This window comes from Sceloporus occidentalis, unplaced genomic scaffold, assembly GCF_023333645.1.
Source record: "Sceloporus occidentalis isolate IW3139 unplaced genomic scaffold, rSceOcc1.0.p SCAF_2, whole genome shotgun sequence".
NCBI classification, from domain to species: Eukaryota; Metazoa; Chordata; class Lepidosauria; order Squamata; family Phrynosomatidae; genus Sceloporus; species Sceloporus occidentalis.
Window position 1 is genome coordinate 48082292 of NW_028316982.1, and position 24287 is coordinate 48106578.

At 39.8% G+C, this 24287-nt stretch overlaps 1 protein-coding gene across 1 annotated transcript in view; it reads left to right on the forward strand.

Moving 5' to 3' along the window:
• Positions 1 to 411: 411 nt before the first annotated feature.
• The window catches only part of LOC149318247 (glypican-5-like), a 514926-nt gene continuing 491050 nt past the window's right edge, over positions 412 to 24287 (forward strand). The window contains exon 1 of the mRNA XM_089508317.1: positions 412 to 625. Coding sequence (XP_089364443.1) covers positions 412 to 625 — 214 coding nt within the window. The remainder of the gene's footprint in view (positions 626 to 24287) is intronic.

Sequence of the window (24287 nt, forward strand, 5' to 3'; positions counted from 1 at the left end):
TCTGTATGAAACGAAGTCTCTAAGGCCAGGGCAAGCCGGGGAGGAGGAGGAGGAGGAGGAGGAGGAGGAGGGCAAGCCTGGGCTCCAAAGAGGGCTGAGCAGCGGCAGGACCCCCAGCCCCCTCCTCCTCCTCCTCCTCCCCCTGCTTCGCTCTCTGCAGGCAGCGCTCTTTGGGGCTGCGAGAGAGAGAGAGAGAGAGAGCGAGGCGGGCAAAGGCAAAGGCAAAGGCAAAGGCAAGGCAGGCTTGGAGCGCCTTTGGGAGCGGAGTCTTTCTGGAGGGCTGCTCTGCAGCGGAGGGGCTCCTCTGGGCTGCCAAGTCCTCCTTCCTTCCTTCCTTCCTTCCTTCCAAGCCCCCTCCCTCCGGGTGAGTTGGGTGGCCTCTCTCCGGGCTCCTCGGAGGGGGATGTGGCAATGGCCGGGGACAGGAGCCCGGGGGTCTTCTGCTGCTGCTGCTGCTGCTGCTCTTGCCGGCGGCCGGAGGGGCTCCTCCTTCTGCTGCTGCTGCTGCTGCTGCTGCTAGGGGCCTCGGTGGCCCTCCAGAGCCCCAGCTGCCACGAAGTCCGGACCGCCTTCCAGATCCGACAGATCGGACCCCTCAAGCTAGTGCCCGACGTCCCTACGGCCGGTCAGTACTCCCTTCCCTCGGCTTACAGCCCCCGGGTCTGCCTTTGGAAAGAGGACTTCTGTTGCATGCATCCGCACGGCAGGCATCGTCCGGGTCGATCCCGCTCCAACTGCCGGGGCTCCAGGCGATGGTCGTTTGTTGGGGCACCTGGAGCCCCGGCAGTTGGAGCGGGATCGACCCGGATGATGTCTGCACTGCAGACGCAGCCTTCCAGGCAGTGGTCCCCAAAGTGTCCCCTTTCAGAGCTTTTGGACTCCATCTCCCATAAGCCTCAGCCACGTTGGTCAGTAGTCTGGGGGGGATTCTGGGAGCTGGAGTCCGAAATTCCCTTCTAAAGGGCACCATTTGGGGACACACCGAGGTCACTTGGACGGCCCTCGTGTTGTGGAGACACCCCCTCGGAGTTGGGTTGGGTGAGAATAATAATAATAATAATAATAATAATTTTGAATGGATATCCCGCCTCTCCATCATCGGTCCTGGTGGTTGCTAGTGTGAATACCTCTGTTAGGTCCAGTCTTCCCAACTCGAAGGCAGTTAAGAACAACAAAAGGCAAACCTTAGGTTTTCTTGACAAGTGTCTTCAGAGGGGGTTTGCCATGGCCATCCTCTGAAGCTGAGAAAGTGTGACTTGCCCAAGGTCATCCAGGCCAAGCAGGTAAGCAAACCCTGGTCTTCAGAGTCTCAGTTCAACACTCAAACCAATGGCCTTAATCCTTGGACTCACTTTTGGGAGGGTGCAGCAGCCACTCCGATCCACCTGCCTCTTGGGTGCTGCCTGGAGAAAAAGAGAAAGAGGGAGAGTGTAGCAGCCAGTTATGATGGTTGCTAGTCTGAGTGGCTCTGCTAGATCTACTGTTCCCAAGCCTGGAGCCCAAAGAGAGCCAGTGAGTAGGTAGAGCCTGCCAAGGCGAGAGAATGGGCTAGGGAGGGAAAGCGACAACCATCAGTTCCCCATTTCTCAGCTCCTAGAACTGAGAATAAGTAAGTAAACAGAGGGCCCTGCCTGTCCTAGTGCCACAAGTGAGTGAGTAAAGCAGCCAGAAGTAGGTTTTGTTCCTTTTCAAAGTCCTGTTAGTCTGGAAAATCAGTACACAAAGGGATCTTGTAGCACCTTTGAGATTAAACTGAAAGTTCATGCTACCAACTTCCATCCTTCAGTTAGTCTCAAAGGTCTTCAAGATCCCTTGGCATACTTGTATCTTTAGCTATTCATTTGCCAAGTGAGGATGGGTGAGATGGCTCCATCTTCCCAACAAGCAACCCATTCTCCTCCCTTGCATCCCTCTGCTGTCCCTTTCAGCACTTTGGTCATGGCAACTGGACTTGGCTACTCTGCCTTTGGTCCTCCAGTTGTTTGGGACTTCAGTTCCAAGGATCTGTGACAGTCAGCTGTCCTGCTTGGGGCTTCAAGGAGGTGAAGGCCATCAAATTAAGCCTGACAGCTAAACTGGTCAAGTATTCAACCTTTATGTGATGCTTGGCCTCTGGCAACTGTGTGTTTATGTATCTCCCTTGGGACTTCTCACTGTAAAACAAAAATCATGATTCCTTCCCCCTCTTTAATCCTCAGGGAAAGATATTAAGAATTCTGTGTGTTCAGATTATGGGAAGTTATGAATCCGAGCTTGGAAACCTTATTTTGGGGACTGTAATTCCCAGAATCCCCAGTCAGCATGGGTAGTGGTGATGCTGGCTAGGGACTTTGGGAGCTGTAGTCCAAAAAGCTTACTTTCTCCATCTGCAGAGTCAACGCCTTTACATCATGTTGCACTGTTTATATTTCACCACTGTGTACAGAAGGCTGTGGGGAGTCTGATGTGACAACAGTTGGTTTGTGTGAGATTTAGGGGTGTAGCAGAGTCCAGAAGTGGCATTCCATGAAGGGCATCCTGCCTTTCCAAATAATTTCAGCACTCTTCAGAACCCAGCCTGGGGCTCCATTTTTGAGCCAGGAAATCACAGGAATGAAAATCTATTCTTGCAACAAGGATTCATCTTGGGGAGCAACTCAGGGCCCTATCACACTATGGTGTTATATAGCACTATATTCCATTTTAACTGTCATGGCAGAATTCTGTAGAATTCTGGGGTTTATAGTTTAGTGGGGTGCAAGAGTTTTCTAGCTGAGAATTTCAAATGCCCCTCTCTAAACTGCAGATCTCAGAATTCTATATGGATTTTGGCTTGTCATTTAAAGTAACCTGTAACTTGTAATATAGTACTATAACAATGTGATAGGGCTCGAAGTAGAAACTCACCATCTTCCCAGCTCCCAAAGCTGTGCTCTTCTGTACTTTCTGTACTTTCCTGTACTTTCTAGGAATTCATAACAGGCAGTTCCCTATTCAGCAACAGCACTGCTGCAGCAGGCCAGTCTTTTATGCACATATCCAGGTTGTTAGCAAATCTCTCTTGGACACCATCACCAGGCATAGAAAACTGAATCTATTGTGCATCAGATTGTTGTGGAAAAAACAAGGGAGGGATCTTTACCTGTTTCGAATTGCAGACTGAAATGGTTTCTAGTTGCAGGTTGACTGTGTTCTTGGGACAATGCCAAGACTAATTTTACTCTGGGTAAGAATTTTACCAAGACTAATTTGTTGCACGAGTTTTGAAAAGTGGAGGATTTTTTAAAAATACCATTAGTTTTAACTTGGCTTCAGGTGGAACAGAACAAAGCACATTTTGTGCCCAAAAAGTCAGAACAGAACTTTTCTCCTAGTTAAAAGTAAAAGCAGTGCTCCTTCTTTTTGTAACTCTCTGTATATAATACAGAAATTGGTATTATGTTGTGTAGTATTTGCTTCTCTCTGTTTCTAAACATACTTCAATAGAATATGGAAACTGAAGATGGAATATTTTTTTCCCAACAGCGGTCTCTTAAATGAAACAATCTATGTTTTTAAAAAGTGTGAATGAACAGTAAGCCCATCAGTTTCAAAACTAAGTTGTTGTTTCGATTTAGCATCTGTTTGATAGAATGAATGATGTGAGATTGTTGCAACGTTAAATTGCAATTAACTCAAAAAGTAATCCCCGTTGTTTTCAGTAGGGCTTACTCCCTGTCAAGTAAGTGGTTGATCTTGTTTTTATTTGTTTTTATTCTATGTTGTTGTCATTAATCTTCAAGCCTGTTTCAGCTTTATGAATGAGTGGCTCTCAGGACCCCCTGTTTGTAACTGCTTGGCAAATGTCTTGCAAATCCAGGGCTGTGGTTTTCTTGACTAAACCTATCCAACTGTGATATAGTCTTCTTCTTTCCTACAGCCACACACTTTATAAAAGATTATTGTCTTTTCCAGTGAGCCATGTCGTCTCATTATATGCTCAAAGTATGATAACCTCTGTATGGTCATTTTAGTTTCTAGGGACAGTTCAGACTTGATTTTCTCTCAGATCCATTTATCTTAACTTATCTTATCTGACTGCATAATCCTTTATTCTTTAGCACTCACTTCAAACATTCAGAAGGGTTAAAGAAAAGGGGCAATTGAAAGGTCTCAAAACAATTGGACATAAGAGAAAGACATCTCAAAGAGGTTTCACACAGTGTGTTGTTAGACAGTTACACAGATTGTCTCCATACGTCATTCAGTACTGTTGCTGAATATTGTTGTCTGTTGAATCATAGCTTCCCCTGAAGTGATGAACACTCATAATGTGTCATTTCCCCCCATATTGTCAAGTATTGTTGTCTCAGCATTCAGATGATGTAGACAGCCCCACATCTAGTTCCCTAGATAGATAGATAGATAGATAGATAGATAGATAGATAGATAGATAGACAGAGAGAGAGAGAGAGAGAGAGAGGGAGAGCACAAACTAAATAAAAACTGTGCATTGATGGAACATTAACATTACAGCAGTAAACATGTTGTTGAGTGTGTGTTGTGTTAAATGTATTAGAAAGTGTAATATCAATTATCAAAATCTACAGAAGATAACTACCTGTAGTCTTGTTTTGTGGTGTTAAAAGTTAAATACAAATTGTTTGTGTTCAGGAAGCAATTAAGCTACTAGAGACATTACAGATATGTTCACTTTGCTTCTTACACTCTGAAGCATATGTTGGTTGCTTTTGTCCCAGACTGGACATTAGCTTGGGCAGGCCATTTGTCTTTTACGGCAATACATTAATGAAGAAACTGGGAAGTTCATGACATCTGGAGGTTTTCTTAAGAAGGTTAAGAAAAAAAGCTAAGAGGGAAAATACGTAGTCAGTTCAGTAACTTTGTTAACAATGTATTGTTTGGTCTGCTGTTACTACACTAAGGTCTTCTGTATGGATATTTAAATGGCCCTGTGGTGGAGTGGTTAGAGTTCTGTGTCCATTTACGAAAACACATCTTTTATTGGTCGCTTGGTGACACTGAACACACACTGATCTCCAAAGCCAATCAACATGTCAAATTATTATGCAGGAGGTCAATGACTGTATTTCAGCAAGTTTAACATTTATTTAAAGCAGCCATATTCAGCTATGGAGGGGCTTAACCTTCCCATCCTGCCTAATCAGAACTGAACACCTCCTCCTTTAGCTCTTTGTCACAGGAAAAAGCTAAAGGTACGTATAACTCCCTCTGAAGCTGAAAGCAGATTTATTGGGGGTAGGTACCACAGAAATGAAAGGAGTAACTCTCCCTCCTCATGATCAAAAGTAGCAAACTTTAAAAATTAAGTATCAGAAACACTCAATAGCATAAAAGTTAGAAATGCCAGCTGGCATTCAGTATTGCAGTTATGGCTTTGTAAAATGTGGAGTCACAGATCTGTAACTGCTCGAGTTACAGACCACCTAGTCATATTGTAAAATTACAGAACTGCCACCCCAGAACACTTTAAGAGAGAATAACTGGATCAGGTGGTCCATTTAGCTTCCGACTGTGACACAAGAAAGATGATGTTTTCTCATCCTCCCACCAGAAAGTGAGACTGTGGCAAACAGAAGTAGGACTCTGTTTCACCCTCACTTGCTGACAGGTGGAAATGTTCTTTGTATATTCTGACTGGAAGCTCAATGGACCTTCTATGTCCAATATGGCTGATGGCCCTTCAGGTGGGCTGGGTGTGTATGTCAGGTTAGGAGACATTAGTCGTGCAGACATAATCAAACAGACAATGGAGAATATCAATGACCCTAATTTTGATTTAAAATTCTGTCTTTATTCTTTTGCTGCCATTTTTTTCTTGGAACAGTTTCCCAAAAGAACACTTGGTCTATATTTATATTTTTTCTTCAAGAGACACTTTTTCATGGAATCTTCCTTGCTCCAACTGCTAAAAGTTTTGGACTATAGCACCCACCATTCCTCAATATTGATTGTGCTGAGTAGGGATAATGGAAGGTGCACCCAAACCATATCTGGAGGGCCACACACTTCTCACTGCTGACATTGACTCTTTGTCCTGGTGTACTGAACCTTGAGTGTGTATAAACGAAGAAAATATATGTCATTTGTCCTTCTCTAATTCTCCTATCCATCTTCTTAAGTCTCTCCTCCCCATCTTTTTATAAATATAGATTACAAGTTCTCCATTCAGAAACTTGTCCTCTTATGCTTTATAAAGCAAGAGTAAGCAACCTTTCTGCATAGAGACACTTTTTCTGCATAGAGGGTGACATGAAGCCACATGCCAGTAAGCATGGCTAGTGATGGTGGTTGCAGCAATGGCTAGTGCTCCTTTCTGCTCCAGTCATTCACAAACTTATGCATTTATGTACACAACAGCTTTTACCACATTTGCTTTCTCTCACTGTCTGTCATGTGTACCTGCATGCCTAGAAACTCCAGTGAGGTGCACTTGTGTGTTTGGAAGAGAAAGTTGATTCTGCTTTCAAGCCTTCCTCCACATATAAACTGGACTCTTGCAGACTCAGCTAATCAACTCTTTTTGAAGATTGGAGGAACATACAAGGACAGCACTGAGGAAGTGGTGTTGTCCATGTAATATGGGCAACAGTGGACCTCCAGGTATTCTTGCCTGAAAACTCCCATTTTTTGGTGCATGGTCACTGATTTTTGCACCAGAAAACCAAAACAAAACATGATTCTCACACACCCTCATGTGTTTCTCTGCAGAATAATTTCTGAAAACATTTTGCACAAAAATATTCAGTTTCTCAGAAGTAGGGAGAGAACTTTGGAAAGTTTTTCCCACCAATTTGCAGCAACATGCAATGAGAAAAGTTGTGTACCTGCAGCCAAAGGCTGGGGATTTACCACCTAGGTTGTGAAATGTCCACATGGATGGCAGTATATGAATTTTGTGACTGTACAAAACCAAGGTACAAAAACATGGATTTTTCCCCCCTCCATATATAAACTTAAGATATGTACTACTTTTTTTTTTTTTTTGGCTTCTGAATATAGGGCAGAAGCCAATAGTCCTGATAGTTTCTTTATTTTCTTTTTCCTCTCTGCTACTTTCACATCCGTTTCGACAGAACATATACAATCGGAAATCTCTGCTTCTTCCAGACAACTGATATGATACCATGGTTTTTATATTCTTTACAAGTTGGAGAGCCAGCATCCTTCTGAATTATGTCAGGCTTTTAAAAACCAATAGAGAGTGTCATATTTCTTCTTTTGGTTAGAAGGACTAAAGAAGCTCTCAGTATGTTATTTGGAAAATCCATTTGTTTTATGTTTGCCAGCACTGCTTCCAATACTGCCAACAAAATACACTGGCAAACAAAGCCTGTGTTCTAAGGCAAAAATTGGAGTATGCCAATCTTTTAAGTTCAGAACATTCTTCTTTTCAGTACCCCCCCCCCCCTTATCCAGGATGTCCATGGCTGTTTTGTAAAATCATAGTAAGAAACTGTAAATTACTCTCAGGTGTGTAAATATTCAACTATTTCATCCTCAAAGTGATGAATAATTTTTTTAATTATTTTTTGCAGAGAAAATGAAAATTTATGTGCAGTTCTTGTCTAGGATGTGTGTATCCCATTTGGAAAAATATTCTATGAAGAAATATATATATTGCTTGGGGTGGAGGTGGGAGGTTACATTGGAATATTGGCTGCTTGTGCAACAAACAAACAAACAGAAACCAACAAAACCAAAACACCCCCCCCCAACAATCTTGTACCAAAAAGCCACATGTGACTATTTTTGGGGTATGTGTGTGTGCAAGATTGCTGTTGGTGGGTTTGTACAAAACTCCAGACATTTTGCATAAAAAAGAACCACATTAAGTTTATTTTTTAAAAAATTGCAAGATTATTGATATGTGGATATATATATATATATATATATATATATATATATATATTGAGATTGCTGTGGTTTGGTAGGGTTTATTGGGCACAAAATCAATTAATCTTGCACAAAACCACACATGGCTTTCTGGAAACAGTATTTCTTGTGCAAAAAATTAGTTTTTATATAAGAATCCATGTGTATTTCTGTGCAGAAAAATGTCCTGAAAAAGCTGGGATGTGCAAATATGAGGGGGAAACTGTAAAAGCCTTACTGATTTGTTACTCTTCTTGACAAGGTTTCCAATTGTCAGAAAACCCATTTTGGGTGCCCAGGAGAAGAATAGTGGCAATATTCTCTCCATCCCTAATTAGAATGAATGAAGCTTATTTTTGAATAGACATGTATAGATTTATACTGATAGTTGGTTAGCTTTTCATAACATGTAAATGGTCCTTTTCAGAAGACATTTCTTTTCTCTATATACCATTAAATCTCTTGAAAAATATAGCTACAGATGTGAAATGTTAATATGCTTTTAAACTTTGGTTGACATACCCTTTAATTAAGGTTAGAAAATAGTATACAAAAGATTATTGATCCTCACTCTCTATACATATTGCTTGTGCTCTTAGCAGTATTTGTTGTCAGGGTGAAGCATCTTCTGTCCAGTGTCTTCTTCCTTGAGTCCTAAACTCTTCCCAGTTGCTTAAGTTGTTATTTTGCTTAATTTTGTGGCTGCAACCATACTTCTTTCTTCTTGCAAAGAGTATGTGGATTTTAAACTGGTGTATAAATGCTACATCAACAGAAACATGGAATCATCCACTTTTTTAGCTGCTTTCTTAATATCAGCTAGTATTTGTGTGTTATCAGTCATGCAATACAATGGCTAATATACCCATATGCCTCTTTTCTCATGTGTGGGTATGTGTGTGAGAGAGTGAAGAGAAAAGAGTATTTTTATGTATGAGAAGAGTTAATCTTTTCCTCCATTCCCGATAGAAGTCTCCAGAGGCTCCTTTTTATTTAGAAAAAAGAACCAGTGGAAAGACTGAAAAATGTCAATCTCCTGATATCCACATTTTGGCCATTAATTGAGCAACAGTGGGAGGATAACTGAAGGGTATAGTCATAAGGGCATGCCATTATCCTAGCAATAAATATGATATATCTACTATTGATTTCCTATTGTTTTTGTGAGCATTTAGAGTGGATCCATTGTTACCAAACTGAAAGCTTTTGCAGTAAATATGTTTTCCCACACAATTGTGACATCCTTAATATGCTTGTAAATATTGTGACAGACCTCTCTCAACAACAATAGTAGTAGTTTGTTGGAGGAGAAGTTGAGAGTAGCCAAACAGACATGAAAACTGCACAATTTTTCTCACCCATGCCATGTAGAGGGCTGGGGAAGGGGGCTTGCAGAAAGAAAGTGAGAGGGAATGGACTTTGTAAGGAATGAAAAAATATTAGAAGGGAATGGTGTGAAAGGCAACTGCACACACAAAAATGATATTGCTTTGGAAAATTTGATGTGACCATTTGCCAACGTATTTGAAAGGTGCCTTTTTAAAATAATTTTTAATATCCTAAAGTTCTGTGGACTCAGGATATAGTAGTCAGATGGGTAAGCCAGTTACATCCACTTAAATAAATGCCACTTTCTTCCAAGTGGAGATGAAAATATTGGATTGCCTGATGTAATTGAGACTAACATCACACATCAATATCCACTCTGTGTGTGTTGTTTGGTGGGGTGGGGGCGGGGTTGCCCTTAGCCTGAACTGAAATTTTGTATGCCAATCTATTTTGAAATGCTACAAAATTTTGATTGATTCTTTAAAAAGTGCATGAGATACTCATCTACATAGACATTATGTCATAAAAGGATTGCTTGTGCCTCCAAATGTTTCTATATCATCTTGTTCCTTTGGAGCTATAGAAAAACTAGGATCTCAAATCTGAGACTAAATCGTATTGATGCCATGCTGAGAGAATGCAGATCATGGGAATCATACTACTTGATTCAGGATCATTAGGATAATTGGATGTTCAAGGGCTAGTCCTGCTTCACTTATACACAAAACACACAGATGCATTTCATTTGGAACAAAAGCCTCAGCTTTATTGGCTACAGATGCCCACAGGCTTGGCACATCCATGGGTCTAAATCTGGGCATTGACCAATCTTCTTGTTGACTGATGAACCACAAAACTTCAGCCTGCTTGTCAGGTGACCACTAGGGCGACAGATATGGGATTCCACATGGGCAGATAGCACTGCATGATTCCCTTGTCACCAGGTGGCATGGCAAAGGCAAATGCCCCCTAAAATGGGCCTGACCTTATCTAATACACTCCCAGAGTCCCGTAAGAGTGTTTAGCATATAAATCCAAATACCTTCCACAAGGATCTGGATCCCATGTCAAACCACCCAAAGGTTGTGACACAAAGGAGTACACAATCAGCACCATATATATTATACAAAATAGATGAGTAAAATATATTAGAGGGAGGGGTGACACTCTGAACTCAACTGAGGATGGAGCATTAGGGAAGCAGATTTTGTGGTCTGTTACCCAACTGGAGTGAAGCATGAATCTGGACCACTCCAGTCCCCACTCACCAGTCATTAGTTCCAAATTAATTGGTTGTGGCTTCCTCTTTCTTCCTAAAACCTGTACAAATCACACAGGCTTCTGGGGAGAAGAAAGAAACTCAACACTGTTATCTGGTGCCCAGCCACTGCACTACCCTGGACAGCAAACTCATCCCATGATAAATTTGTGGAGTACTCTAATTTTTAGAAGCAAGAACATGTTGAGTTTGGATATACTGTCACAGTAGTTGTTTTCTGTGTCTTGGAAGCTCAAAAACGTGTTAGATCAGTAATGTAATTATTATTTATAGCATGGTGTTGCTACTGGTTGGAAGCTGGCCAAATGCAAACATTGGTTATTTGCAGGAGTAGCTCTAGGGAAAAAAAGTTGAGAGTGCCAAAGAAGTGATGAGCTAATGTCAGATATGGTTGGTAGGATTCCACCTCCTCAGAATCTCCATGGCAAAAATTTAAGAGCAAGAAACCTGAAGAAAGGGGATCATCTGTTTTGTATAGCTTCAGAAGATTTGCTTTGTACTTGATACTCTACCCACATCCATCAGATTTCTGTATAAGGCACCAAATGCAGACAGATTTTCCCCGTGACTGTACAGTCTCTTGACCCAATATACCTCACATAGTTGTTGTAAGGATAAAACACCTCCTCAGACTCCTAGGAAGAAGAGGTGAATAAAACTGAAGTTACTGTCCCTACAAATGAAAACAAAAAGAAATGGTAAAGAAATAGCTATTAGCCACTTTGAGCTTATTGGAGGCAGGATATAAATGTAATAAAAGAAATACATGCATACTACTTTCCAGAATACTTATCTTTGGGTTAACCACATTGTAACAAATAAGTGATATTTTTCCAACCAATGTTCTAGCAAGTTCTAATCTTTACTTATCAGATTTTCTGTGGGAGCCTTACATTAACATCTGGACAGCACATTTAAAGAACTAACTTTGCTGCCTAATAAATGAAGGCCTGATTTAATTGGAGTCTGTGAACTATAAATATTCAGATCTGATGCTCAGGTTACATAATCTGAGGGCATTAATAAATAATAAACAGACCATTAGATTGATTTTTCCTCTTATATTGAGTTACCGTTTTGATTGTTTCCCTTATTGGGTTCAGTATTTGAATAGTTCACAAGCTTCCATGAGTTTAGCTGAAATCTCTTGAGAGTTAAGAACCTATTTTGGTAATGGCAGTAGAAATTGGCGCACTTACCCTTAGAAGTTGGTGCTGGTGAATCTGTTTGAAATGGTGGTGTATATATCCTATTTTCTGATGTTCTGTTAGTGAATTCAAGCTGGCAGTCTAAGAGAAGTGTGGTTAGCTTGTTGCCATACTGAACAACATAATCAGCCAAAAATTGGAGAGCAATCCAAGGTTTTATCAAAATATCTTTAATAGTATTATTGAAGGCTTTTAAAGGGGGGGGGGGGGATAAATTCATTTACTAACTAATGCTGGCAGCTAGAGATTTTTGAAATGCTCCATTGGCTCAAATAATCTATTCTAAAATGCTATTAAATGTTAAGACAAATTATAAAGGAATGGTTGGCCATCCTTTCCCCAAATATTTTCAGAATAATTTTAGTGAAGGGTACAAATAAACTTCTTACGGAATGGGACTGATTTTATTTTACCACCTCCCTATGATTACAACCAAAGGAAAGCACATGGGAGTGACAGGATCATATGGAAATTATACACAATTATTTGGTCAGGGAGGGGGAGCCCTGACATGCTTGAATTTGTTCTGTAGTTCTGTTCATACTACCTCACTTAAGTTTCCAGCTTGTTTTGAAGATTCAAGATTGGAGATTCTCTTTTTAATCTTTGAAACTTTTTGTAGCCTGATTATGGGTTAGTTGAGAGACTTTCCCCCCTCCCTCTCCATATACCCCTGTACATTAAGATCTAGTGATGAATATGTCCTGCATGTGTCACCTCATTAGAGATGAAATTGATTTCTAACACTAGCAGAGTTGTCTTCTACTCTCTACCATCTTGTTCAGTTTCAGACTTGTGGTCTCTTCCAACTCTATGATCCTATAATTCTATAATTCTGACTTTCTACTTGGTCCTTTCTAGAAAGCTTTAGTTTTGTGAGATATTTAGCTTTTTCTGTCAGAGAGCTCTGGTGCCACAACAAACTACAGACCCCCGAATTCCATAGCACTGAGCCATGGCAGTTGAAGTGGGGTCAAACTTCATTATTTCTGCAGTTCAGAACCAGCCCCAGTGTCCCCAGTGCCCGATTCATCCAGGGGGTCCAAAAATATGCCATGGTCATGGTCAGTGGTAGTGAAAGCTACTGAGAGGTCATATGCTCCCTCCCACCATTTACCAAGGTGTCCAAAACAATTTCAGCCCCAGATAATTCATATCACCCCCAGACTGCCTGGAGTTGCTGTACTAACTTCCCAGTCACCTTTAGCCAAAAATGGTAGATTCAGATCTGGCCCAAATTGAAAAAAGCCACTTGAACCAAATACAGGCTTGTTTAATAATGGTCTCATTACTGCCCTCTTTAAACTGTAGGGGACAACTCCTTTGTATAAAAAGACATTTATCATCTCACTTAACTATGACATCTATTTCACCTTGGCAGAATTAATAATCCAGGAAGGTCAAGGGCCAAGAAAATATTGGCTGTTTTTCTTACATTGGTTAGTATTTCAAGATAAGGAAGTTCATACTGCTCCAGGTTTCCTGCCCCCTGATCCCATCTGCACCTCCAGATAAACCTTTCTTATGGGTGGGAAATCTATTGAGAAACCTATGTATATTGGGCAGTGCTGCTGGGTTAGTAGAATTAGTGTACATCTCCACAAATAGGAATGGGAGAGGAAAGGAAACTTTGGTTTTATGACCTTCAAAAAGTTAACTTTTCCTTACATCCAAGCCATTATATTTTCTGCAGTTTTAGCCTGTTTTTAGGAATTGAGGGAAAAAGAGAAAGAACAGAATCTGACAATACTGAATGAAGTAAATACCTCAGTTTGCATCTCAATTCATAGCAGACCTGTCATTATGGACAGTCAAGCAGCATCCTTGGGTGACAGATGCTGGAAGGTGGCAGCAAGAAGTTGGAGGAGAGAACTGTACGCTGTTTTGTTTTTGTTTTTAAAGAGTTTTAAACTTTAAATTTTAATAATTTAATGTTTTTTATTGTTTGAATTGTTTAATTGTTTTTAAAACTTGTATTTTGTATGTTTTATAGTGTTTTAACTTAGATTTGCTAGCCTCCTTGAGTCTCCCATACTCGGAAGAATGTGGGCTATAAATAAATATAATAATAATAATAATAATAATAATAAGTAGCCTGCCTTGCATTCCTAGAGCTAGCTTGCTGCTTTCAGGTTTACCAAAGAATGTTGTCTCATCTGCAGCATGGGAAAAAAATTCATTTGCTAGCCCACTTGGATTTTGTACATGGTATGGGAGCATCTTGTACTTTACTTTAGGCAGCCAAGTTCTCACCCTATCCCTATTCTAGTTGCCACAGAAATGCTTTCATGGGAACTGAAATTTAGAATCCTGTAAGCTAGCAGTTGCTGTTAAGTATCAGAATACATGTACGTATTTCAGGAACAGCCATGTTGGACATAGAAGGAAAAAAAAAGATTATATATCTACCCTCTGGTAATACTATTATTGATTTAAAGGCATAAAATATACCACACTACATTTTGAAGCTTCACAGGCCTCTTCATCAGGCAAAGATGGTAAATTAGCATACAGGGGAAATAAAGTTATGATGTTGTAGTCCTGCTGTCAACAGATGTTAGAGAAAGTGTGTGTAGACAATCAATGGCTGTAAGCTGAATGAGAACAAAGGCAGTAAAACAGAGGCAGTTGGGCTTCTCTGTTTGAAGTTACAAAGCAGTCCCCCTCTGAGGACTGTTTTTGCATCTATTCAGTTTGAAGTTGTAGGCCACTATGATGGAAGAATGCATTTATTCTATTGAGAAAGTCTCTGTATTCCATGGAGATAATTTTAGATGATGAAACAGGTGAAATCTATCAATTGAAGGAGAATCAGGTTGCTTTACTTGGTGTTAAATCCTTAAAAAAGTAGTTCCTAGCATACAGAATAATAGAATCACAGAATCCTAGAGTTGGAAGAGACCACAAGGGCCATCCAGTCCAACCCATTCTGTCATGCAGGAATACACAATCAAAGCACTCCCAGCAGATAGCCATCCAGCCTCTTTTTAAAAACTGCCAAAGAAGGAGACTCCACCAGTCTCTGAGGCACCTATTCCAGTGTTGAAAAACACTCACTGCCAAATGTTCTTCCTAAAGTTTAGGTGGAGTCTCTTTTCCTATAGTTTGCATCCATTGCTCCATGCCCTAGTCTCTGGAGTAGCAGAAAACAAGCTTGCCCCTTCTTCCATACGACATCCTTTCAAATATTTAAAATGGCTGTCATGTCACCCCTTAACTTTCTCTTCACCAGGTTATACATGCCAAGCTCCCTAAACAAAATTACAATTATACCTTTAAATTATAGTACCATACACACACCCTAAATGTATTTATGTGTACATAGTTTCTTGTGGCTGAAGTGAAAATTTGGCAAGATTTGTTGTTTTTAAAGAAAAAATTTAAATCATATAACTTTTCATTTTTAATTTTTTTTAAAAAAATAATAATTTTAATTTAAAAAAAACATCATCATCTCCTTTCTCCTCCCACTCAGCCTCACCCCACTCCCACCATCTATTCAGGTAATGCAGACAAATGCTGCAGCCCATTACTGCTAAAAGGCAAATGTTTGGGGAGCAGTGGTGTCACCCCCTCCTTTTAGGGTGTCCCCTGGTGCAGCTTACATCCCCCACGCCCACCTAGTGATGTCCCTGCACCTAGATCCCTTTCACATGCACTAATGTCACTCCAGGTGTCACCCATATTAAATCTGTGTATTTCATTTTTTCCCCCTGCCTGTACCTGACATTTCTGCCTGTTGAAATTTGTTTTGTAGTTGGTCCATCTCTGTAATCTGTTAAGGTCATTTTGAATTCTGATCCTGTCCTCTGGGGTATTGGCTACACCTCCTAATTAGGTGATGACATAGACTCTACTTCCTCAAGTATATGATTCCTTTGTTTGCAGCTAAATTTGATGCAGATGTATGTAAGTTGTCTTCACCTATATTACAGGACTATGGATACAAAGAACATGGCTATGAAGCCTTTGTGCAACACTTTAGTTTGTTCCAAGCAGTCCCACTTAGTGGGCAATATACAGGCACCCTGTATAGGACTGAGGGGGAAATTGCAGCAACTGCAACCATGCTTGTTTATCATATGTTTACTGATTTCTGATTATTTCCATTCCTCTTCTGTTTTAAGCCTATAGGTAAAGCATATCTGTAGGTTATGCAAACTAGTGATAACACTAGTATGCAGATTTGTATGATTTACTCAAAAAGACAGAATAGAGTGCCAATCTAAGGGGGGAATTTGAATTACGTATTTTGATGCACACCATGAATTGAGAAGATTATAAACATTTTCATTTTTGGAAGGAGTTTGAATGTTTTCTTCTTCATACTCTCCATATTTTAACAAGAATGTGGATACTTGCTATTTGTTTTTGGAAACACAATATCATTAGCATGGAACAATATTGTTGTCTTTGAGTTTTATGTATTTCATTGAGAGTGCAGAAAGTGCTGCACTCAGTGGGAAAAGTTACATAGAGGAATCTTAAAGATTTTGTATAGACTTTTGAAGGTGGCCTCACGACAGTGTTTATAGATCTGACCAAGGATGATCCAACATATTTTATTGCCTACATTGAAGTACAAGATGGCACCCCTTCCAATTCAAAGTGGAAAGAGTGATAAAATTGGCAGCTGGATTTTTCCCGCCAACACTGCTGATGGGACAGTATCTTTCTACTAAGAGGTTTTTCTTCAGATTTCTCCTGCAGTTTGTTCTTGCTCATGTTTTGTACTGAGTTGTAGCTGATTGTGCCTTGTTGGGGCGGTTGAGTCTGCATGGGCTTTTCTAAATCATTTCCTTTAAAATTTGCATTTATTTTCACATTTTTTCTAACGTGTGCTTTTTGCCTGTTGATTAAAAAGTATTTGTATGTTGTGGTTCACATGTGTGTAGCTGTGCATTTTTACTAGTCACATTTTAAAATGGGCACATTGCTCTGTGTTTACTTTATTTCTCTGAAACACCCAGGTAAGCCTTACAATTCTGCAAGTTCTAGAGGTGAGGTACATTTCTTCCTTCAGCAAGTCTTCAGAAGTTCAAAAAAGGCTACTTTAATTGATACAATGAAATTCAATGACATTATTTTCCTCTTCTCTCTCCACTTCTTCCACTGAAGTTGAAGGTTATTATGGGGGTGCAAGGCAGTCTGTGCAGAACACAGCTGTTCCCCCAATCTCTTGCTGCTGCCCCATGTGATCTGTGGACATAGGCTCACTAATTGTAGGACTCTGGACCCTAGAATGGGGGCAGGGATGAGGGTCTCAGACCCTTCCTAAAACTAGGCTAGGGGCAGCGTCTGAATCCCTTCACCCCAAAATGATCAGGCAAAATTGGGCCACCAACATTCTGATGTAGTTGGGCACCTTCAGGAATTATCTGTTGGAGGTATGCTAAATGATCATAATTTTGTCACAGCTTTCATGGTACAGTACTCTGATTAATAGCAGTTTCATTTGGATGACAACAATTACTATGATTGTTTTAGTGGTTGTGGCCTTCAAGTCATTTTCAACTTATGGCGACCCTAAGGTGAATCTGTCATAGGGTTTTCCTGGCAAGATTGCTTTAATGTAACATCTTTTTTTCCCATTGTTCTATAAAATTATACATGCAAGTACTAAAAACTTATGATGATCTACCAGTGTCAAGAACACACACTTAAACAATTCTGAGTTCCCTAAGTAAGTCTAGCTTTAAGTATGAAGAGACAAAAGCTCTAGTGGGATAAGATTATGGATTTTGAATTTATCTTTTAAAATAGAGCTATTGTTTAAAGTACTTAAAGAATTGTAGGTGATGAGGCAAACTTTCTCTCTCTCTCTCTCTCTCTCACACACACACACACACACAATGGTTACATGGTCCTCTAAATTTTTTTAATGAGTTGAATGAGGAGACTGGACTGGAAATTTGTATAATTTATCATGTCAATATTTGTCATTGCCTCTCTTAACTTCCCCTTTATTATTCATGCAGTGAATTGCTGTTTGGTTGATTAGCCCATAGCTGGGTTTATCTATCAGTTTTTTTATTTCTGCGTAATGCAGGATATGCTTGATTTTTCAACTTAGCTCTTTTTAAAATGAAAATTTGCTTTTATAGAGGTGGAGTATACAATGGCATTTTGTCAAAGTCATAATTCTGTCATTTGCCAGATGTGCAATGCACTTACTTTACTAGCTCTGGAAAGCATTTGTCCCATCAGAACAAATGATTAAAACGTTATCTTCTGGTTTATGATTTAAATTCAAATATATCTGACATTTAATCTTGGGTAATGTTCCATTACTGGGAATTCAAGAAATTCAGCCAAGATTGTTGATACTCATTAAATTTGAAACACCTTTTTAAAAACTGCAACATTTATAAAACTTTCTTCAGATAGATACCATGTGGATATATAAATATAATTAAAACAATAAAATAATTAGTATAATTTAAAAACCTGTTTTTAAAAATGTTTTTTAAAGCATCAAAAACAATAAATCTGTTATTTCCTTGATAAAAAAATAATTGATTTGGTTGCCAAGACTATTGCAATGTGGTTTCCGGTTACATCTTCATGGGGAGAGCTCTTATAGTTGAGGCCCTACATCTTAGTAAGTTTTCTCCTTTGTTGACACATTGTGTTGCTGATGGATTTGAAGAAGCTTTCCTATGATCTTACGTATTGGGCAGGTTGATGTGGGGAGAAATGCTCCTGCAAATATAATCACAAGTGTTTTTATGGCTTTAAAAATCAGCATCAGTCTTTATGCTACTTACTGTACCATAACACACTTGAGTCACTTCCTCTTAGGGGTTGTCTACACTTCAGAGGATAGTCTGAATGGACCCCACATCTGTTCTGCCCTGGAGCTACCCTGCACCTGGTTTTTTCACAGTAGTTGTTTACATGTGTCTCTGCTGATGTTGTTGTGGTCCACCACAATTGCTTTTCCTTCCATCAGCTTCCAGGGCCAATCAGGTTCAGGTACCACCTCGTGTCTGGACTGGTTCCCAACCTGGGACAGTATTTACAAAGAGTTTTTTTTTCTGCTTGTGATGCACCCAGCATGCCATCCTGACCTCAGAATGCATCACTAGCAGTGAAACTGGCCTGGACACTGGTAAATGCCAGTGCCTGCACCTGCCAGGCAGAGATCTGGCTTGGTTCTGGGAACAGATGGATCAAAATGGGGGGACTTGCCAGACAATGATTTGTACTGCCCCACCAAGCATTTTGAAAGCGCGTGCACACACACTGACAACAGTCCAAAAGCTAACTGTGTTTTTGGATCAAAGTCTCTACCAATAAGTGCCGTTTGTATTGCTCACCTTAAGTTCAAGTTGGATGGAATCAGTCTGTCTTCCCTTGGAATGTGATTTTGTAACTGAGAAGGTGGTCCTTCAGATATTCTCACCTAGATAGGGCTTCTGAATATTTTCAAGGGGATCCCTATGTACAATACTTTATGTAGTCTCTTGTAAAGTAATTAAGGCATGAACCACTGTGGCTAAACTCACTGGGAGAAACCAGTTGAAGATGAGCAAAGGCACTCCTGACCTCATCAGCTACATTGTCTTCCAAGAGCAATGCTGGCTTCTGTCCCAAAATAGAAGAAACGTATTTGCTATAAGGGGCCAGAAGCAGCTGTAGCAGCAGCACAATTTTAATCATTCTGCAGAGTGCATTATAATCATTTTCACTCCCTTTGATGGGAAACTGTGAGGTAACATAACTGCCCAAGACCTCCAGATGAGGGATGTACATTTTCCCTTATCTCATTCCTGTGTGTAGGAATGAAAACTCTCATTCTCCCCCTCTCTGTTGTGTGAGATGATGAATGTTTCTTTACATTTGGGGGATTTCTTTTTTTTACATTCATGGAATCACAGAACCACAAGGGCCATCTACTCCAACCTAGTCTATTCCTGCCCAGCAGGAATAATGACTAAATACTTGCGAGAGATGGCCGTCCAACATCTGTTTAAAGAAGAAGACTCAATCACCCTCGGCAGCACTACATCTTGAGATATATTCCATTTCAAAGTGAGTTTCAAGAGGTGCCAAAAGAATATTTGCATCTTGAAACTGAAAGAAAGAGAATTCATCACATTTGTAAGACCTAAAAAATACACAATTCATTGCATGAATAAAAAGAAGGAAAGGATGGGAAATATTAAGAAGTGTGGCAGCACCTTTAAGACTAACTGATTCTTATTTTAGCATGAGCTTTTATGGACAGAAACCCTCTTGTTCAGATGAAGTACAGATCCAGAAAAATGCAAATCATGTCCTATGTCCTAAATTTTCAAAGAGCTGGGTGAGTTGATAAAGGTTTTTCAGATCTTTCCAGTGGTCATTTAGTGTTGATGTGTGAAAGGAACAAATCTGCCTACCAGAAGTCAGTTTTCCTGGGTTCAAAACTCTTTTTGAGAAGATTTGAGAAGCAAGAATTCTTATATTAATATATGTAGTGCTCATTGAATCCATTGTCTTTGTTCACACCACAGCTAATGGATTGGAATTTGTGAATATAATTCAGTTTGTCAGTTTCTCTTTCTAGTCTTCTGTTTGTAATTTTCTTGTTAAAGGATTGTGACCTGTAAATCCTTTACTGTATGTCCAGGAATTGTGTGATCTTTACATAAACTAGACCACTTATTTATTTATTTTTGTACAGACTGCTTTCCTGCTTGTTCAGTGCCTTGGTACATTTCCCCTCCACAAGTGGAGGCCCTGGATGAGCTTTTTAATCAGTAATCCCATCCTTCTGTGTTTGGCTGCATATGTGTGCTTTGCTTAACAATGGAGAAAGAGATTAGTTTTACACAGAGGCTTCTTGAGTGCATTGGGGTGACCTTGAGAGGGGTGAAAATCTTACGGTGTTTGCTGAATCTCCAATAGTTCTGTTGAAACACTCTTTATAATTGAGGGTGAGATGATTTGCCAGTATTCTTTACTTTCCTACTCCAGATGCATCCCTCACCAATTTGACCTTTTTTTTTCCTAAAGAGATTTTGATTGTGTAATATAACTCATTAAGGTGAGATTTCAGACCATTTGTTAATATGATAGTTTAATTTAAGAGTTGAGCCTAGGGCCTGAATTTTTACACTAAACCAAAGTAGGGCCACCAAATTCAATAAGAATTTTTTTTTTACTTGTTGGAGGGGCTTTCTGTGTGGTTTTAGGGCAAAAATTGCCTGAAAACCACACTTAAATTTGTTGAGTGAGGGGGATTGTAAGGGGGAGGCTTTGGCAGAATGATGATGGGCTTCAGGGACCATGGGGCTCTTGCAAACTGTGGGCTACACTATGCCCAAACTGGTGTAGATCTACAAAATTGATCTTGCACGAACACACATGAAGGCCAGTCAATAAAATGCTTAGGGAATGGTCAAGAGCTGAGCAACAGATGGTGCATGAACCTCACATGCCGGTACTTACTTTAGGTGGCTTTCCTTACGTATTATTTTGTTTTGTTCTCAGAACTGCTGGTTTTGGAGGCTGAGCAAGGGATTTAAATCTGGACAATGGCATAGGGAAATGTGTTGCTCCTTTATTCCCAGTGCTGTTGCTTTGCTCAGAATTGAAAGCTCCTGTAGTTATTTTTATGCAGTTTTAAAAAGCACTCAGGAGATATCTTCATGGATCTCTGGTATCTTGTCTGTTTGGGCACTGCAGTATCAGAAAGACAAGACACAGTCTTACAAAAGCTAAGATGCCAGATGTTTAGACAGGATATAAAGTCACAGCCTGAATCGAGTCATCACCACAAAGTCATCAAGTGTTACTTCTGGATTACAGTTATTTAAATCCTCCAGATCTGTGCCATGTTAAATCTCTATTAAAGCAAACTTCTCTGTTTTCTGTCAGGTTCCTCAACTTGGTGTCCTCCTCATATTCTAGAGCTATAACTCCTATCATCCTCAGCCAGCATGAAATACTGAAAATTTACATCTGGAGGGCACCAGGATGGGGAAGGTTGTTTTACGTTATGTTGCAGGAATCTGTAGATATTTTCCCAGTGGTGATATTTTCTTTTTCTCCATCTCTTTTTTTCCCTTCAAAATTTAAGTCTGTAACCTGGGGCCAGCTGCCTATTTTATGGGTTCTCCTGAATGCTGTCCATTTTATACATTTGTATATATAGAATTACCACCAACAGATGGAGACTGCCATGTCCCTGTCTCATGCTTCAGAAGAATAGCATTGGGTCCAGTAACTTGCAAGCACTGGATATGGCAAGTGAGCAGAAGGAGGTACTGCTCAGAATCTAAATAATAGCAGTAAAGAAAGAAAGAAACATAGCTTTTTCCTTTGTTTGTTATACTACTTTAAACTTACTGCTGTATGAAGAATGAAGAACAGTCTTTTGTGCACCTAACATTTATTCATAATTACAATTATTAGTAAATTAAAGATAAAATTATGTGTAAATATTTGATTGTTAATAGAATCATAGAGTTTGAAGAAACCACAAGTGCCATCCAGTCCAACCCCCTGCCATGCAGGAAATCACAAAGCACCCCTGACAGATGTCTGTCCAGTCACTGTTTATAAACCTCCCAAGAAGGAGACTCCACTGCACTCCAGGGCAGTGTATTCCACTGACGAACCACTCTTATAATCAGGAAGTTCTTCTTAATGTTTTGGTGTAAGCTCTTTTCCTGTAGCTTGCATCCATTGCTGTGTCCTAGGGGCTCTACAGACCAGCAGTTTGTGCCGACCTGTAGGCGGAGCCACAGCACTGGATACGCTGGATGCCATGACTCTGCCCCCATGATGTCATTACACCACATGGCCTTCTAGATGGTGCACAGGATGATGACACAGCCCTGGTGCTGCATCTAGACAATGCAGTGCCAAAGGAGCATCACTAAGCCATGCCACAACAGCTATGACACCCTTCAGAGGGCCCAAAAAGGATCCATTTTTTCTGGCTCCTTTTTGTGCTCTCTGGAGGCTGGATTGCTGCCGCAGCATGCAATTGCTGTAGCACCGATCCGACCAGTAAAAGGGTAGCTGGATCCACCCATCTGTCCAGCCCCCTAGTCTCTAGAGCAGCAGAAAACAAGCTTGCTCCATCCTCAATATGAAATCTATTCAAATATTTAAACATGACTATCATCTCACCTCTTAACTTTTTATTCTCCAGGCTAAACATACCCAGCTCCTTAAGCCTGGAGCCTCAGGGCATGATTTCTAGACCTTACACCATTTTGGTCACCTGCCTCTGGACATGCTTTAGCTTGTCAGTATCGCCCTTGAATTGAGGTGCCCAGAACTGGATGCTGTATTCCAGATGAGATCTGACCAAAGCAGAATAGAGTAGCACTATTACTTCCTTTGATCTAGGCCCTATACTCCTAATAATGATAAGTGAATGCTCAAGATTAACACACTCTTATCCAATACAGATTCTCAAATAATAAATATCAGTGCTGCTACACCTTTGTCATCTTCAAGCCGATGCTGATGAATTTAATAAGCTGCAAAAGAGAAAAAACTGTCTTATAGAAGCAGTTGGTGACTGTAGGTTCAAACTAAGTTAGTGGTTTAGCAACAATGTCAGAATACCTAACTGGAATGCCTGTGATCATGGTAGGTTGAAAAGATTGGATTACAGTGTTATGTTTTATATGATAAAGGGAAGCTTTGAACTGAGGTTGGAAATATTTGTAAGTTGAATGTTAGGATAGTAACTAGGATTATACAGCTTTAGATTTTTATACATATATAGAGAGAAGGTAATTGGATTCCACAAGAAAGAATGCCACAATAACAGTTTTATATTTTTATGCTACAATCTATGCATGCTTTCTTGGGAGTAAGCCCTATTGAATGTAGAGGCATAGACAGGATTGTGCTGTTAGTTCTTTATTTGACATGAACTTTGTTTTACTGAAGCTTTTAGTGGAACAGTTAGAACCTTAAAAGATGTTAGTGGGACCATCCTGCATTCTTCCCTCCACCCCCAGTTGTGCTCCGAGGATATAAATCTGTGGAACACAATTGGCTATACCAGAAACAAATATTACTGACAAAATATTCTCTTTTCTCTTGCAGTGGCACAATGAGCCTGTTTGGCTCTCTGCTTACAGAATGGTTTTTTTTTTTCCTAAGTCTGTGCTAATAAAAAGGCATTAATATGATAAATGGAAAGAAAGCTGTTGTGTTAATGGCCACACTGTAAATCAGCATAATAAATTGAAATTAGTAAGAGTTGTTAATCTTTTAGAACTGGCAGAAGTCCATGACAGTGCAAACCTACATGTAAAATATTTGCTTCACATTTTGATAATGCTCTCCTTCATTTGCAAAAAAATATATAAAATAAAATAAAAATAAACCGAAACAAAACTCTAAGTTATGTTATCTACAAGTAGAACATTCTATTTATAAAATGGTCTTCACAGTTATAATGTAATTTGTTTTGCAAAGATGATATAGTAAAGCCTTGGTACATTTCTAATATTGTATGTTTTAAATATAGTGTGCACAAAATTAAGTTTGATTTATTAACAGCAACCAAACTGTTGGTGCAGTAAGAATTTATGTGTAGATTGTCAGACTTTTGGTTTCATTGGCTGATGGTAGCAGTGGCT